At 44.2% G+C, this 18,040-nt stretch overlaps 1 protein-coding gene across 5 annotated transcripts in view; it reads right to left on the bottom strand.

The window, feature by feature from the left end:
- Positions 1 to 17,625, bottom strand: part of Ammecr1l (AMMECR1 like) — a 21,268-nt gene extending 3,643 nt beyond the window's left edge. The window contains exons 1-6 of one of the 5 annotated variants that reach the window (XM_029472036.1): positions 17,272 to 17,625; positions 15,599 to 15,709; positions 5,252 to 5,696; positions 3,050 to 3,160; positions 2,651 to 2,765; positions 1,416 to 1,506 (exon numbers count right to left, since the gene is read on the bottom strand). In XM_029472036.1, coding sequence (XP_029327896.1) covers positions 1,416 to 1,506; positions 2,651 to 2,765; positions 3,050 to 3,160; positions 5,252 to 5,658 — 724 coding nt within the window. In that variant the 5' untranslated portion in view covers positions 5,659 to 5,696; positions 15,599 to 15,709; positions 17,272 to 17,625. Of the gene's footprint in view, positions 1 to 1,415; positions 1,507 to 2,650; positions 2,766 to 3,049; positions 3,161 to 5,251; positions 5,697 to 15,598; positions 15,710 to 16,284; positions 17,067 to 17,271 lie in introns of those variants that run through there. The other 4 variants (XM_029472035.1, XM_029472033.1, XM_029472034.1 and 1 more) reach the window with 4 other exon arrangements.
- Between the last annotated feature and the right edge of the window lie 415 nt (positions 17,626 to 18,040).

The raw sequence follows: 18,040 nt of genomic DNA, 5'->3' as shown, positions 1-18,040 counted from the left end.
AAAAAAAAAAAAAGGAGATCCTTTTACTTCAGTCTCCTGAGTATCAGGACTTGAATGTGTACCACTGGGCGCACCTCAGTCTTCACATTTGTTTTTAGTTTATGTCTCTCACACAGTGTGTGTGTGTATGTGGGTATGTATCCAGGAGCCCAAGGAAGGCAGTGGGGTTAGGTGGCAATTGTAAGCTACCTGAGGTGGTTGCTAGGAACCAAAATGTGGTCCTCTGCAAGAGCAGCACACATTCTTAACCCTGGACCATCTCTCCAGCCCCCAGCCTTACACAGTTTAAGCTAAACAAACAAACAAATAAAGTGCAGCAAATTGAGCCCCATCCTCCCAATTACTATAGAAACTCCCTTCCCAATTTTAAATTTTCTCAAATTTAAAATGGGAGAAACAATTTGATTATTTAACTGAGCTAAAATTCATATCTAACTACTAAAAACTATGTTTGATATTCTTTAAACAGGAACATATTGGATTTATGACCTAACCAAAATATCTTAAAATTCATCCTTTTTATGCTACATACACACTGCTTTTTGAACAAGTTTAAACACAACCACAATGAAAACCAACAAGGCGATCGCTTTCCACATAAGTAGTTCATTAATATACTTAACTGGATATTTTTCTCTATTCCAGGTTCACACCCAACAATTACTGTGTTTCACATATTATTTTCAAAACCAGACTAATTCCAAGAAAGAAAGAAAATGGGGTTACATATCACAGAAAGTACAAGAAAGGAATTCTAGATACTCTTTCAAAGAGAAAATGTGCCCAACCCACTTCCTACCTTTACTGTCCCCATCATTAGAACTCACTAACTCCTGAGCTTTTGTTTGCTGGAGTCTCTCTATGTAACCCTGACTGGCTTTCCAGTCCTACGTAGACCAGGCTGGTGTTGAATTCATAGAAATTCCCTGTGTGTGCCTCCCTGATGATGGGATTAAAGTCATGTGCCACCACATCTCGCAACTACTGAGCTCTTAAAAAGCAATAGAAGCAATAGAAGATGTTTGTTTATACTTTACCAAATAAAACACCATGTACAGATTTCAGTTAGAAATACAGCACTTTTCTTTATAATGAAAGATAAAACACTGTCAAGCTAGTTTCTGTGATTTCACTGAAGCTTAAGGGAACAAAGAAATAGAACTATTCATTGGAAGGAACCATTTGAAGCCATAATCAAGTAAGAAAGCTATTTTCCTCCTTTGCACCCCACTCACTCCCATCCCCAGTTCCTAATGTCTATGTCAGTTTGCCTTTGTCCTACAGGAATCTGGGAAGAGTTAAGAGGAAGAAGGACATCCATACTTGGTGGCAGTTGAGCTGAGTACTTCTCTCTCCTGCCCTTTAACTGGCATGGCTGTGAGCTACACAGTTCAGTGGCCATCTGTCCAACTCACCTTGTTCCTTAGCAACCTCAGGTAAATATGTGGCTGTGCGTTNGATGCCTTTTTCGTTGATGAATTCAATCCGAATTCCATGGACCCCTACCTACAGAAAAATATGACCAAGTACATGGCATTTTCTGACTCTAACAACACTTATATCACCCACATAATAGTCACAATAATCATAATAATCACATTGTCTCCTGAGCTGCTTGACCCAAGTCTGGGAAAAGACGACATTTTTTTACATGAATAATTAATTCTAAAGCATAGAAACCAAAGGGACAGTCAAAATATATATGTAGTTGTACCTCTGAGAATATGAAGGTTGCAAAATAAAATTCTTGAAATAGCATACCTAAACAGCTTAAATATTTTACTTCTAGCCCAACTCTACTATATGAACATATCAAACTGGTTTTTTCTTCAAATTTGTTTCCCTTTGGATTTTGTGTGTGGGGTGTGTGTGTGTGTGTGTGTGTGTCTCTTACTATATAGTCCAAACTGGTCTAGAACTTGCAATCCCCTTCCTTCCACCTCTTGACTGATACATTAGAGGCATTTTCTTTCTTCTTTTCTTTCTTTCTTCCTTTCCTTTTTCTTTTTCCTCTTTTTCTCTTTCTTTTTCTTTTTCTTATTTTTATTTTTATTTTTTTGCTTTTCAAGACAGGGTTTCTTTGTGTAGATCAGGCTGTCCTCAAACTCAAGTCTCCCAAGTACTAGATTAAAGGTGTACACCATCATTCCTAAATCATCTCAATTCTAATAAACTTTTCTCCAGAGACACCTAGAGTGTCTTGTTCTCATTCTTTCTTTCCTCTTTAAGACAGGGTTTCTCTGATCTCGCTTTGGTCTCATAGAGATCATCTGCCTTTGCCTCCTGAGTGATGAGGCAAGCACCACCATACCTGGTATCTCATTATTTCTTAACTAAACATAGGAGAAAGATCAGATGGATCTTATTTAATCTAGAATAGATCAGACTTGAAAAAAATAGCAGAGAGGTTTTTTTTTTTTCTGGGGTAGGGGACAGACATGGTCATACTATGCAGTCCTGACTCGCCCAAGCTGGTTTTAAACTAACAGATCCACTGTGTGCTAGGATTAAAGATGTTTATCACCACACCCAGCTCGTAGCAAAGTGTGAGAGCTTTTCTGTCATTCTGAGGCCTCTCTCAATGAAGGAGATACATTACCATGTACTGACCCGAACCCAAATGCAGAGTTCCAAATGCAGCTGTTCTCACCTCCCAGTCCAGGTAGTCACTGGCATCTTCAAAGTTAGTAAGGAGNGAGACAGAACAGAAAAGTTTGGGCAGCTCCTCTCGGGTCAGGGGAGGGAATCGGCTGTCCTTAAGTGCACTAGAGGGAACAGAAAATATAAGTGAGGCTGCCTCCAGTTAGACAACATTGCATGCCACAGAGCCCACATAGCTGAGTCCCGAGGTCCTCTGACAGCATCTCCCAGCATCTAACACTAATGTCAGTATGAACTGTCTTTGCAGGAACTTGGGGGTAATTCTTACATTTCTCCCCTTCAAAAAGGGAATGTCGAGACTCTATTAAACATTTTGAAGAAATGAGGGTACACAGCTATTTTCAATTCTAGTCAATTTGTGCACATTTTCTTGTATTTGTGGCATTACCTGGTTAATGTGTATTCCCCGAGTCCTGAATGAAGATTCATGGCTGAGAAGGTCCCAATGCAGCCACGAAGCCGCTTGTCTCGCCCTGTCTTCCAGGTCACAAAGAGAGGACTAAAAAACAAAACAAAACAAAACAAACAGAAAACAAAAACAAAACATAAAACATATTCCCCAGCCCTAGATTAATTCTAGATACATTTCCTTTCATTTCTGCTCTTTCTGAAAGTTGCTCAGCCCTGGCTAAAAACACAGAAAGCATCAAGAGGTGGCAGGAGAAGCTGTGTCCCATTTCCTATGCTATGTCCTCACATAGGTATAAGCTTTTCCTGCCTTGAACTCAACTATCACTCAAAGCTGCCCAATTCTCTACTGGAATTACAAGCATGCTCTGCAGCACCCAACAATCTCCCCTCTCCAACTGTTCATATCCTCTCCTCCTTTACTGTTTCACTGAGCAGCTCTCTCATTCATGATGACACACCTGGCCCATACTGTACAACCCTTAGCTACAACATTCTCTGTCATTTTTCTCACAATTGTAACTACTGGCAATCTACAAATAGCTCTGGCTAATAGACTTTCTATTAGGAATAGGAATAGGGTCTCCTGTTCTTTGCTGCATACTCCAAACTCTATACACTCTCCCGTCCCACCTCACTGGAGTACTAAGAATACAGACAAGCAACTGTCTGTTTCTCTGTGGGTTCTGAGATTCTGAAGTCAGATCCTCCCACTTGTAAACACTTTAAGCAAGGTGCCATCTTACCAGCCCTTACCTATTATCTTTATCTCAGACAGATCTCTCACCTACTCTCATTTCCTTTCAATAACATACTTGCACCATATCAGAGCTACTGTGCCAAACCTACTCAAAGTCTAGTTCAGCCACCCCCAGGTTAAAAATTCAAGGCTCTGAATACAACCCCATCCATATATATATATATATATATATATATCTTCCCAGGCTTGAATCTCCTCTTCTCTGTTGTATCTGATCATAGCACCCCACATCAAAAATTCCCTGGAAGCCAGGTGTGGTGGCATATGCCTTTAGTCCTAGCACTGGGAGGCAGAAGCACGCCTCTGAGTTTTTCAAAGCCAACCTGATCTACACAGTGAATTCCAGGACAGTCAGAGCTGCATAGTGTGACTGTGTCTCAAAATAAATAAAATTCCCTGAAAAGTCATTTTCCCCCACATTTCCTCCAAGAACACTTACGGGGTAACTTCCCTTACATTTCGGTGTGTAGCTGCTTGCCAACTCAAATGTGTCTCCCAAAGACAAGGGCCTTTGCTTTCTACTCCAGCTTTGCTCAAGGCTCTGAAGAACCCTCAGCACAGCATCAACCCAGGGAATGAACACCAAAGCATGCCCTGGAAACAAACACCCAAACGCAGAGTACTCCCCCCCCCCCCCCCGCCCCGACAGGGTTTCTCTGTGTAGCTCTAGCCTGTCCTGGAACTCACCAGGCTGCATTGAACTCAAAGCTCCAGATACCTGAGTCTGTCTCAAGTGCTGGGATTAAAGGTGTGCACCACCACTACCTGGCAGCAGTGCAGAAGTAGCTCCAATTTGAAGAAAACATTGGCATGCCTTTCTTCATAGAAGATATTTTATAAAAGTACTCCTTAAATAAGAAGAGGATGGCTCAGTGGTTCAAAGAGCTTTGTGGTTCAAGTGTGAAGACTAGCATCTGGATCCACATAAATGACAGTGGGTGTGGTGGCCCACCTGTAATTCAGGCTTCAGAGGTAGAGACAGTATATCCTGGCCAAGCTGGCTAACAGACTAGCCATACCCACCAGTTCTGGGTTAGAGTGAGGTCAACTCTGAATTAAGCTGGAAAAGCAAACGTCAACCTTGAGCCACTTGCACAAACACATGCATGCTACCCCCACACATGCATATACAGGAAAATGGACAAGAAAGAAGCAATCTTTCTTAAAAGCTCCCAATGAATGAGAGTTCCCAGTCTCTAGCTTGCTTGACCCTCAAACACCGATTCACATTCACTTGGATTTCACTTGGACAACATTGAGGTTCCCAGTGACTTCTCTACCTAACCTATGCTGTGTTGCATAACCACAACCACCAACAACAAAAATGTGTTTCCAGAACCATTTAAGCAGACCCTATTTAGAGAGTAACTCCAGAAAGATGTTACCATGCCCCCCACATAGTCCCATGTCTAATTTACTCACTAGGGGTCATTGGTGAATCTAGGAAGTCGTGGCTGTGGAAAGCCATAGAGGTGACAGTAGAGTACATCAAAGCAGTAGCAGCACATTTCTGCAGTCACCACCAGGTTCTTAGTGGTATTGGCAGTTCCATTGGGCCGGGGGAGAGGGCTCAGGGCTCCAGATGCAGGATTCATTCGTGTAATAGGAGAATTTCCAGGTCCCAGAGTTAAGTCCAATACATTTTCCCGACCACTGCTGTTGTCCACATGCTGGTGGTTTTGAANAGGTCCTGAACTTGAGCCAGGAACAGTTGTAGACTGGTTCCCGTGACTGTGTGTTCCACTTCCAGATAGTTTGGGCTTCTTGACCCCACAACAGCCTGCTGCCAACTTGGGCTCAAGGGGAGGAACACAACGTCTTTTTCCCATCCTGATTTGGTGTTCGTGATCTGGAATGCTGCAGAACCCTACAAAAGAGAACAGGTAAGTACTAATGGAATGAATCACAAACAAAACAAATCAAACACAAATTGTTTGTATGGATCAGTTAAAAGCTGTCAAGGACCAGTAAGATGGCTGCCTGCCAATCAATCCTGATGGCCTATGTTGAACCCCTATGACTTGTTTAGTGGAAGGACAGAACTGGCTACAAGTTATCCTCTGACCTTGACACTCACAGCACAACAGTCTTTGCTCCAGTCCCCCTAGCAGAAATGAACTGCAATTAAAAGAATTTTTTTCAAGCTGTCAATTTTTCAACCAGAAAAAAGTTCTAGACAGGAATCTGACCTGTCCTAAATTTTCCTAATGAATTTCTATAAAGTTTATAGCCACCATGGAGAGAGGCAGGCAATGAGTAGCTGTCTATCCCAAAATACTATCAAGGCAAGTGGGCAGAGATAGGATGCAACTAGATGAGGACAATACCATCTTTACAAGTTAGGCAAAGTGATGCAAGCTTTTAATTCCAGTACCTGTAAAGAAGAGGCAGAAGCAGGCAGATCTGAGTTCAAAGCCAGCCTGGTCTACATAATATGTCCCAGGGCAGACTAAGCTACACAGTGAGACCCAAAATAAACAAGCCTTTATTGTAAAGCATTTGCAAATAAAAATCATTACTCAGCAAGATTAGATAGATCCCCAGTGTATACGTTTTAACAAACTTCTTCTACTTAGAATAGCCATTCTAAAACTGAGCTTCACTCACAATGGACTTTTCACTTGTTTGGTTCTTAGTCAGGGTTTCTATTCCTGCACAAACATCATGACCAAGAAGCAGTTGGGGAGGAAAGGGTTTATTCGGCCTATAATTCCATACTGCCATTCATCACCAAGGAAGTCAGGACTAGAACTCAAGTAGATCAGGAAGCAGAAGCTGATGCAGGGGCCATGGAGGGATGTTCTTTACTGGCTTGCTTCCCATGGCTTGCTTCCCCTGGCTTACTAAGCCTGCTAGCTTATAGAACCAAGACTGCCAGCCCAGAGATGGCACAACCCACAAGGGGACCTCCCCACTTGATCACTAATTGAGGAAATGCCTTACAGCTGGATCTCATGGAGGCATTTCCTCAACTGAAGCTCCTTTCTTTGTGATAACTCCAGCCTGTGTCAACTTGACACACAAACACATCACTATTAAGCCTCAACCTTTAGTTTCTTATTCATCCCCAAGATGTAAATAACTAAAAATCTCACAGTCTGCAAATTCTTAAAATTTCAATCTCTCTTAAAATTCAAAGTCTTTACAATTAAAAGTCTCTTAACTGTGGGTTCCACTAAAATACTTCAAGAGGAAAAAGCATCAGGGCACAGTCACAATGAAAAGCAAAATCAAACTCCCAAATGTCCAATATCTGGGATCCAACTCGGGATCTTCTGGGCTTCTCCAAAGGCTTGGGTCACTTCTCCAACATTGCCCTTTGTAGCACACACGTTGTCTTCTAGGCTCCAGTTGCCTGTACTCCAACTGCTGCTGCTGCTGCTGCTCTTGGTGGTCATCTCATGGTACTGGCATCTCCAAAACACTGTTGTCTTCCGCTGTAACTAGGCTTCACCAACAACCTCTCATAGGCTCTCTTCATGGTGCCAAGCCTCAACTTCTTTGCATGACCCCTTCAGTCCTGGGCCATCAATTGCAACTGAGGCTTCCAATTGCTTTCCATTTCTCTGCGTAACCCCTTCATGCCTTCAGAACCAGCACCACCTGGGTAACTCTTACACATTACTAACTCCAGCCACAGCAGAAGGTACAACCTTGGCTATCTCTGGAACACAGCCTCTGTGCTCTCAGAAAACACTTCCCTGAAGATGTCACCTCAATGATGCAGGTCTCTTCTTAATCACTGCTAATTTCTTAGCTCCAGCTAACCAGCATCAATAGTCCCAATAATGCCAAGTTTTTGCTTTAGTAGTTCTGGTATCTTGTTAATCACAGCTGATTCTTCAGCCCCAGCTAACCAGAACCACAGAATCTTCACAATCCAAAATAGCAATGGCCCTGAAAAGTCTTTAATTTTCCCTCTGAAGTTTCACAAGCCAGGCCTCCATTTTTCTGCACTGGTCTCAACATTATCTTCCAAGCTCCTACACAACATCTCACAGAGCTCTTAACACCAAATGGATCTTCTGTCCCAAAGTTCCAAAGTCCTTCCACAGGCCTCCCCAAAACATGGTCAGGTTGTCGCAGGAATACCCCACTCTGCTGGTACCAATTTGTTTTAGTCAGGGTTTCTTTCTTTTTTTTTTTTTTGAGACAGGGTTTCTCTGTGTAGCCCTGGCTGTGGAACTCACTTTGCAGACCAGGCTGGCCTCGAACTCAGAAATCCGCCTGCCTCTGCCTCCCAAGTGCTGGGGTAAAGATGTGCGCCACCACCGCCCGGCTTAGTCAGGGTTTCTATTCCTGCACAAACATCATGACCAAGAAGCAAGTTGGGGAGGAAAGGGTTTATTCGGTTTACACTTCCACATTGCTGTTGATCAAAGGATGTCAGGACTGGCACGCAAGCAAGCCAGTAAGTCCCAAAAAACTCCCTGGGTAACTTCTGTCTGTTGTTGGCCTCAAACCTAGGAATTATTTCATTCAAAAGAGTTTTTAAGGCATGGCATGGTGGTTCATGCCTTTAATCCTAGCACTTGGAAGGCAGAGACGGGCAGATGGCATAGACAGGCAAAGGCCAGCCTGGTCTACATAGTGAGTTTCAGAACAGCCAGGGCTACACAGTGAGACCCTGTCTCAAAAAACAAAACAAAAATAAATAAATAAATAAATAAAAATAAACTGTACTCTTTGTTCTATTGCTGTGAAAAGCCACCATGACCAAGACAATTCTTAATTCTTTCTGAGCGCTCCACTCCCTGGTGACTAAGGAGTCAAATGAGCCTATACTGAAACTGATTGCTAACAGGTTTTTTTATTGTCTTGGTTTTGTTGAGTCCCCCCCCCCCAACCCCGCCACTGCAAAGATTTTGTTTTGCTTGTTTTTAACTGTGTTATGTGGAGAAAGCAGTGCAAGTGAGGTTAAATGTTTGCAGAGGTCAGCTAATGGTGGGCATCAGAGGCCCTGAATCTGAAGTTAGAGGTAGTTTTGAACCTGGGTAGTCTGTGAGAACAGTATATACCCCTCCCAGCCTTTGGTTTTGTTTGTTGGTACAAAGTTTATGCTTCCAACCCAGCCTTGAACTCCTGTCCTCTTGTCTCAACCTCCCATGCTAGGATTCCAGGCCTCTGCTCCTATGCTTGGCCATGTGACAACATTTAATGCATAGTCACTTTACTTAGGATGTATTGCTTACTTCCTTCTTTTAAACAATTTAAGGAGCCTACCTTTATTTATCTGCCAAAATAAGCAAATATTAAGCTAGAAGGTAAAAAACATAAAATGAGGGCTGGAGAGATGGCTTAGTGGTTAAGAGCACTGACTCCTCTTCCTGAGGTCCTGAGTTCAATTCTCAGCAATCACACGGTGGCTCACAACCATCTGTAAATGGGATCCAATGCCCTCTTCTGGTGTGTCTGAAGACAGACACAGTGTACTCGTATAAACAAAAATATTTTTTTTAAAAGGTAAAATGAATCAGAGTACCGACAGAAAACATCTCAGCCACCAACTGTTATCAGCATCAATACAAAGAACATTAACAATTACCTGCCAATTGTATTAAACTTCCTCTTTCTTAGGGACTGTAGGGACAGCTCAGTAATTAACAGCACTGGTTGGTCTTTCAGGACCCAGGTTTGGTTTCCAGCTCTCACATCAACCACCTGTAAGTTCAATTTCAGTAGGACCCTGGCCTTTGAAAGCGCCTGCAAGTACACTCAACACATTCTAGTGTTTGAATGACAATAGCCATACGCTCAGGTTTCAATGCTTGTGCCCCAGTTAGTAGAACTATTTGGAGATGTGGTCTCGTTGGAGGTGTGTCTCTGGGAGGTGGGGATGGACTTTGTGGTTTCAAAAGACACTTGGCCTAATGTCTTTCTCTTTCTGTCCCTTGACTATGGATCAGGAGGGAAAGCTCTCAGCTATTGTTCCAGTGGGATGCCTGCCTTCCTGTGTCATGATGATCATGAATTAACCCTCTACAACTGTAAGCAAATCCCAGACAAATACTTTCTTTTAAAGGAGTTGCTTTGATTATGTCTCCTCACAATAGAATTTTAACATAGGCCTTAAAAAGCAATAACCATAAACATACACAAAACAAAATATCTTTCTGTTTAAGATGTAGTTCTAACCATACTCAGCAGGTACCTCAGTCTACAGGGACCAATTCATCTGCACTCCTGAAGCATGGAATTCTACATAAAGCTTAAGACACTTCAAAGTAAGAGAAAGTGGGGATCAGCCCACTGTAGACTCTGGGATCCTTTCCTAGTACCACAGAAACAAGAGAAGCCCCCCAAACAAATCCTTTAAGAAATGTTCTGCCATCTGTGTGAATCTGCTGCTCTTCCCAAACCTCACAACAACTACCAATGCTGTAACCACAGTAGGTCTGTGGCCTCACAACAACTACCAATGCTATAACCACAGTAGGTCTGTGGCCTCACAACAACTACCAATGCTGTAACCACAGTAGGTCTGTGGCCTCACAACAACTACCAATGCTGTAACCACAGTAGGTCTGCAGCCTCACAACAACTACCAATGCTGTAACCACAGTAGGTCTGTGGCCTTGGGTACAGAAGCAGTCTCTTGAACAAAGCATGCAACACTGTGACCCAGAGGCCTTGGCTGATGCCTTGTAAAGTCCCTGGACCAAGTTCAGAAGTCAGCAGTTGTCATCGTTTGCTACACAGCTTCCACATCAACATGAACACAGTAGTTAACACGGAGATCCACCAGATGGAGACACTGCCCACGCTTCAACATGAAGTAAGGGAAGTAGTAGTAGGCAATTTATGATTTCAGGAATAGAAATGATTTCTCATACATTTCTCTTATTGCAAATATCAAATAGTTAGGCCTGCCCTCAGTGTTCAAAGACCCTGTCCCTTCCCCTATAGGCTGCTGAAGTATCAGCTTCCCGTCCAATCTCCTGTACACCAGATGAGACAAATGTGGACATACATAAACAAACATGAACAAAATAATGATTCACACCTTACTGGGGAAACTGAACTCAGAGTTTTCAGAAGTATATAGGCTTACATGGTTGACATAACCTAAACATTTTCTATAACACCCAGGCATATACATCACACTTGATGGCCCACACCTTTTCAATGTCTCTTCAAGTTCAAGCTAGCATGATCTATAAGTCCCAGAAGAGTCAAAGTTATATGGTGGGGCCATGACTCAAACCAAATGAGGGACTGGAAACATGGTTCTCTAGCACTCACATTATAATACACACACACATATACATGCTCATACCTGCAATGTATACAGAGAAGGAGGAAGAAGGAGAGGAGGAAGAAGAGGAGGAGGAAGAAAAGGAAGAAAAAGCTAAAGGAAACAAAAGGGGACAATTTGAACATTCATTCTAAAAATTAGGCCAATTATCTTATCTTGTAAATTCTCATCTTGATCCAATTTATCCTGGAATGACCACTCAGTCCTGGACTTAGCCACAGGTGCCACTTTATTGAGATGACCCAAAGGCTTACTTTGCATAGATGATACAACCTAACTTGGGGAAAATAACGTGAGTACTGGTGGCTCAAACCTTTAGTCCCAGTACTCAGGTGGTCTTGTCTCAGCAGTTAAGAACATTGGTTCAGCCAATGGTTGTCCGTGCCTTTAGTAGAAGTGCTTATCCCAGTAATTTGGATGCTTCAGCTGTAAAGTCATTTGGCTCTTGTTTGACTTATTTTAAATAAGCCTGATATAAAGCCAGATATGGACACATACCCCTTTAATCCCAGCACTGAGGAGGCAGAAGCAAGTGGATCTCTGAGGCCCTCTTGGTCACAGAGTAAGCAGAACAGCCAGAGCTATACTGACAAACCCTGTCTCAAAAAAAAAAAAAAAAAAAAGCTTTAAATGCTGGAACTTTTAGTGGTCCATTATAGTATTTATTTGCCTGGGTGGAAACTGATGATTTCAGGAATTAACAAATAATTTCTCATAATTCATAATTAAGTATCATTCATAATTAAGTATCAAAGCCAGTATTAGTTCAAGAACACAAGGCTGTACTGACTGACATGGACAAGCAAAATGGCCTTCCTTTTTCCCTGTGTGTCTCTTTCAAAAAAAAAAGCCCATTACAAAACAACCAGAAACGCCCCCACCTTCTGAGGACAGAATCTTGGCTTAGAGGTAACGATCTAGCTGCCAACTCTGGCTCAAATTCCAACTCTGAGATCCAAAGTCTGACTGCAAACTCAGGCAAGCAGTAACATCTTTTGTGTACCTGCTACCACAAAGGACTATTTTATGGTCTTGTGGGGTTTGTTTGTTCTGAGACAGGGTCTCTCTACATAGCTCTAACTGTCCTAGAACTCTATTTTAACTATGCTCGATGGCTGGAAGTTGGTGGCACACACTTTTAATGCCTGCACTGGGAGGCAGAGGTAGGTGGAACTCAAGGCCATATATACATATGATTCATTAGAGCAGTTCACAGGCTCTGGTCTGGGTTTGACAGAAAGATTAAGACTCTGGTCATTGTTCAGGCTATGAGACTTGATGTCTCAGGAGTCTCAACCTGGTTCAGGGTACTAGGGAATTCCCAGAGAGCTACTGGAATTCAGTCTACATTGAATCCTGAAGGAGAGTCTAAGGTCAGTAAGGGAATGCCTCAGCAATAGGATAAATAAACTCGCCAGTGAGAATGAAGGCAAGCAGGCAAAATGCAAAGGCTTCCTTTCATGTCCTTTTATAGGCGTCACCAGAAGGTACAGCATTCAACTCTACTGAGTGCTGGGATTCCAGAAAGGTGTGGCCATCATGCCCAGCCTCACAGAGCTATTTGAATCCAAAGACATGAAAGGAACCTAGCAGTTCTTTGGCACATAATTACTATTAATTCTCTAACAGCTACCTTGATACTTTTCTACTTTAAAATGTAATGGCCTCTAAGAAACCATTTCTGCTTTCTTTTCATTCTGTGATGGCAGAAGCCATAAAGAACATTGGAGGTCTCTCAGGAAGACTAAGGAAGGGGAAGAAAGAATTTGAAGCTAGTTACAAAGTGAGTCCCTATCTTAAAAAAATAGAATGAAACTGGTTTTTTATCTTACACCTTTAATCCCAGCACTCAGGAGGCAGGAAGAGTTCAGGCTTGGCCTATTCTACATGCAGTTATACCAGCCAGGGCTACATAGAAAGCATGTCTGGGGAGGGGGGGGGGGGGGGGATGAATCCTGGGTAAATACTGAAATTATTCTATTCCTGTAACTTTGTAGAAATAAACCCAAAAAAGCAGGGACCATTAAAAGAAAAAAACAAAAATGCTACTTGCTAATAGTTATTACCATAAACATCTTGATACAAATGGGAAGCTAGAAATTTTTGTCAATGGTTTCCATTTCAAACAGTAATCATAAATCTAGATATAAAGAATAAGTCTACCCAGGTGTGGTAGAACACACCTTTAATCCCAGCACTCATGTGGCAGGCAGATCTCTGAGTTCCAGGCCAACCTGGTCTTCAGAGAAAACTTATCTGGGTTTATGTTTGAAGAGGACATGCAAGACCTTATAAAGTCCTGGGACAGAGAGGAAAAGCTTCTGTCACTATTGAGTGTCCTCAAAGAAAGCCTTCCTTATACAGGAACAGGCTGGTGTTTCTCCCAACCCTGAATAGTTGAAGTGAAACCCAATGTTTCACTATATACTCATGAATAATTATATCATGAGTACAGTACTGGTGTGGTGCAGGAGCTGCAATCCTGGCTATTTATGGTATTGTTCCAAGAAAGTCAGATGAGAGATGCTGTATTCTGGTGTCCAGCATTGAGTGGTGGCACATGCCTATAGTCCCAAAACTCAAGAGTCAGGGGCAAAAGTTAGGAGTTTCACAAGCTCACACACACCCTTAACCGCACAGAGTCTGAGGCCAGTATGGGCTCCAAGAGGGTCTGCCTCATTGTCTCAACTCTAACACTAAAAATGCATCTGCCATATAAACACACTGAGCATGTGATACATGGACAGTTTCCTCACAGAATACAAAGCTATGCAATCATTTTACAACCTATTTATAAATACCTGAAACTTAAAACAACAAACAAGCAGCAAAATGCTTACAACCTGAGGTAGGCATATGGCTCTTGTAATCCCAGAACTGGAGAGGGGGTGGGTATGTGTATTAAGTTGAACTGCAGTGAGTTCAAGGCCAGCCTGAGCTACATAGAGACTTTGTCTCAAAAACAAGTAAATAAAGCCTCACCGGGCTTGGTGGCACACACCTTTCCCTTAACACATCCCCACGTAAGGCAAAGAATCCCTAAATTCAAGGCCAGTCTGGTTGGTTTACATAGCAAGTTCTAGGAAAGCCAGGATTACTGAAACCCTGTCTCAGTAACAATGAAAAACAAAGTCTATATCCTTATAGCAGTTCTAAGACTAGGTTTTTCTGTGTAACTCTGTGTGTGTGTGTGTGTGTGTGTGTGTGTGTGTGTGTGTGTGTGTGTGATTTGCCTACAGGGCTCCCACTTCTTCCAGCTAATAGTTTGTGTTGCTCCTGACCATCCCCATTTCTATGACCTACAGCATGGAGCCATATTTTTGTGGGCCTCCGTCTTTTTCATTTATAAAATTAAGACATTTGCTCTTCTGTTTCCCTCACAAAAGGCTTGGTAATAAAGTAGAATGATTTTTCAGGTACCGTACTGTACAAGATACATCATAGGTACCTGAGCATTCTAGCTAAGTATTCCTCACAGGGCTATGTCCTCAACCAAAGCATGGCATCATTACTTAACTCAAAAGGATGAGGCACTGACTTTTATACAAGAACTACGTTCAAGGTTTACATGTAGAATTTGTTTTTCAAATGTGTGATGGGATTTAATAAAAGGCACCACAGCAGATTAGGTCAAAATGAGAACTGTTCAGGAACTGCGTTAGTTAACTTGGGAACTGGTTAATTTGTGTGCCTAAGTTCATTATGTAGCCCAAGTTGACCTCTATTTCCCATCTTTCAGATTCATTTCTCAAATGAAAATATAATATGCATGCACTTTCATACAAGGTGAGCCACTATCCTAAGTCCATGAATCAATTAACCTAATGATCTTAATCATTAAGAGGCCCAGGGAGGAAAAGGCCTCTTTGGTTGTCTTTAAAAAGTGAGTAATTGAAAACTGGGCTTAATCCCAGGACTCGGGAAGCAGAGGCAGGCTCAACACTGAGTTCCAGACCAGCCAAGTCTACAGTGTGAGGAAGGCTACACTGAGAAAACCCATCTTAAAAACAAACACAAAAGCCAGGCGTGGTGGCCTTTAATCCCAGCACTCGAGACGCAGAGGCTAGCGGATGTCTGAGTTCGAGGCTAGCCTGGTCTACAAAGTGAGTTCCAGGACAGGACAGCCAGGGTTATACAGAGAAACCCTGTCTTGAAACCAACGCCCCCCCCCCCCAAAAAAAAAAGAAAGAAAGAAAAGAAAAGAAACACAAAATTTCAAGTGGAGGGCCAGCAATATTGCCCAGCAGGATAAGGCACTTGCCAGCCAGCCTGAAGCCTCCACCCATGGCCCACATGAAGGATGGAACTGACTCCCTCAGGTTGTCTTCTAACTTCCTCAGCACATGCACTGTGGTAACATCCACACACATGTGGACAAACACACTAAGTAATTAAAACTTAAATAACATTAGGAGCATTGACTCTGAGAAATAGAAATGAAGTACACTTACACCTGAAATTTAGACTCAAGCCAACAGAAACCCCACTTCAAGTATGCTCGAGGAAATACTCACTGAAAGCAGAAAGGTTATAGTCCCAGATGAAATAGCTACAATAGGAAAGGGAAGCTATTTTGTCTCTGGAATGAATCTTCTTTCTTCCAATTCCATTCCTTCTTCCAATGCCTAAGACAGAAATGCAGGTGCAGTGAACAATGTTTAGGCAGTATGGGAGTCTTTGCAAAAGTTACAAAGTTTTTGTTTGCTTGTTTTTCCAGACACAGTTTCTCTGACCGGCAGCTCACACTATAGCTAGACCAGTCAATCTGGGGTTAAACTCTAGAAAGCTGCCTGCCTCTGCCTCTGCCTCTGCCTCACAAGTGGTGAGATTCAAGATGGGTGTAAAGCCAGCCTTACAATCAGGCTTATATTTTAGGGCAAACAAAGAGCCAAGAGACTTTACCACTGAGAAGATTTTCAGATGGCTGGGATTAAAGGTATGCGCCAGGATCAAGTTACAATTTAACAGAGCTATCTCTGAGGCAAACAAGCAAAACCATCTGGAAATAAACTCTCTTGATTTCAAGACAAGTAACAGAAGTCCCACCAGGGATCAAAGGCTGTATTCTACATACATTATTAATCACCCACCCCCAACACACACACACAAAGGCCAAAACTTGCTCTCTAGCCAGGATCTATCACTTCGAGCTCTCCACAGGTTTCTGTATACAAGCATACTCCCAAATCTTAAAAATTACCGGACAACATGCTAGGCCCCTGAGGACAAGGCACCTTGTGCCAGGAGGCGATGGTAAGTGTCGGTGGAGCCATTCATCCTTACTCAGCTTTGCACCAATCTCTTCACAATCTTTTCCACCTCTCCTACTTCCCCAGTACTACAGAATTTATGCAAAGCAGAAACTCCAGGCCCCACCCACTCAATGCTAAGAGAGGGCACTGAAAGCAGATAGGCCCAGAGGGATAAGGGAGCAAAGACAGGAGTCAGATCAGGGCAAGGAATGAAGGGCAAAACACACAGCTTCGAGGACAGGCATAAGACCCAAAGTTTAAGATGGAGGGTTGTTAGTAGGCAAGGGGTCGGGGGAGGGGGGTACAAGTAGATGCGGAAGATGGAGCAGGAGGAAAAAAGAAAAGTGAGAGAATAGAGTTAAGCAAGAAAACGTTGAGACAAGAGGGAAAGAAGAGGCTGGAGCCGGAAGGGGTTTAACAGGCAGAAGGAAAAGGTGAAAAGGAGGATGTGGGACAGGAGAGTACAGGGCGCAGTGGGAGTTGGGGAAACGACAGGGCGACGGGTAGAGCAACTGGGTCTGGGCCGCGGGGGTGGAATCCAGACGCCGGGCGGGGGAGGGGACTCTGGGTGGGGGGCCAGCAGGCGGCGCAGGAGACCACCAAACTTTCCTCCGACTGTTTCCTGGAGGGACTTCAGGCACTGAGGCTACAACTGCTGCCTCGCCTCCTTGGCCAGGGGCGACCGCTGCCACCCAGAACTCGGGCACACGGCTTCAGGATCCCGCTGGTCCTCGGCGGGGACAGGCAGCCCCGGGGAGGCCTTGCCTACCCGCGGTGGCCGCCTCCATGAGCCCCTCCCCCTCGTTGTGCCCCGGGACCCCCTTGCCGGGCACCTCGAGACCCCACTCTCCAGGGTACTGTCCGCCTCGGAACTGAGCAGGCCTCGAGAAGGCCTGGCAAGAGAAAGCCCGGCACAGCCCCCTAGAATTCCCCACCTTCTCTCCTGACCCAGACACAGCCGGGGCGGACGGGACCTCTCGCGCTCTGCCTTCTCTTCCTCTTGCTTCATGGAGCCATGCGCCTAGGTGGAGGCTCCCGAGAAAAGCAGAGTCCCAAGACGGGTGAGGACACCCGAAGGAGGCCGGCGGGAGGGCACAGGAGGAAGCGGCGGGGCGGTGGCGGCCGGGGAGAGCTAGAGGTATTCCCGGGGCGGGCGGAGGACCGAGTCGAGTCGGGACCCGAGTCCTCCTCTATCCCAGCAGCCACCGGAGGCAGTGAGGTAATGGAGGAAGAATGTAGGGAGTCCTCCAGTGGACCAAACGTCCTCTAGCGAGTCGGTGAGAACCATAGAGATCCCGAAGCTCTGGGAGGACCGCCCACTGGTCACGTGACACTAGTCCGCACATTTTTGTGATTGGCGCTGCTTAGCGTATAGGCAACTGTTTTCATTTGTGGGGGGCCGAGGCTCACGCAGATGGCAGTGAGCGAGTCTCTCCGGGAAAACCTGAAATCTACTGGGCTCCCCTTGAGGGTGAGGAGCCCAACCAGTTCGGCTCACCCGATGTCAGGCCGGCCGCTGCAAATTTGCCTGGCCGCCGGAGCCAGGCCGCAGCGCAGAGCACGCCGGGAGTTGTAGTTCTGGTCGCGCAACGGCATTGTCCGGGAGGCTGCAGGTGGCACTTCAAGCTGCCGCCTAGGGAGCTACGGCCTTGCCCCAAGCAGTCGCCCACGTTAGCGATGCCAATCGGAGCTGCCAACGGCTTT

Source organism: Mus caroli, chromosome 18 (assembly GCF_900094665.2).
Source record: "Mus caroli chromosome 18, CAROLI_EIJ_v1.1, whole genome shotgun sequence".
Classification (NCBI taxonomy): domain Eukaryota; kingdom Metazoa; phylum Chordata; class Mammalia; order Rodentia; family Muridae; genus Mus; species Mus caroli.
Note: the sequence above shows the minus strand (reverse complement) of the source record. Positions and strands in the feature narration are given on the sequence as shown.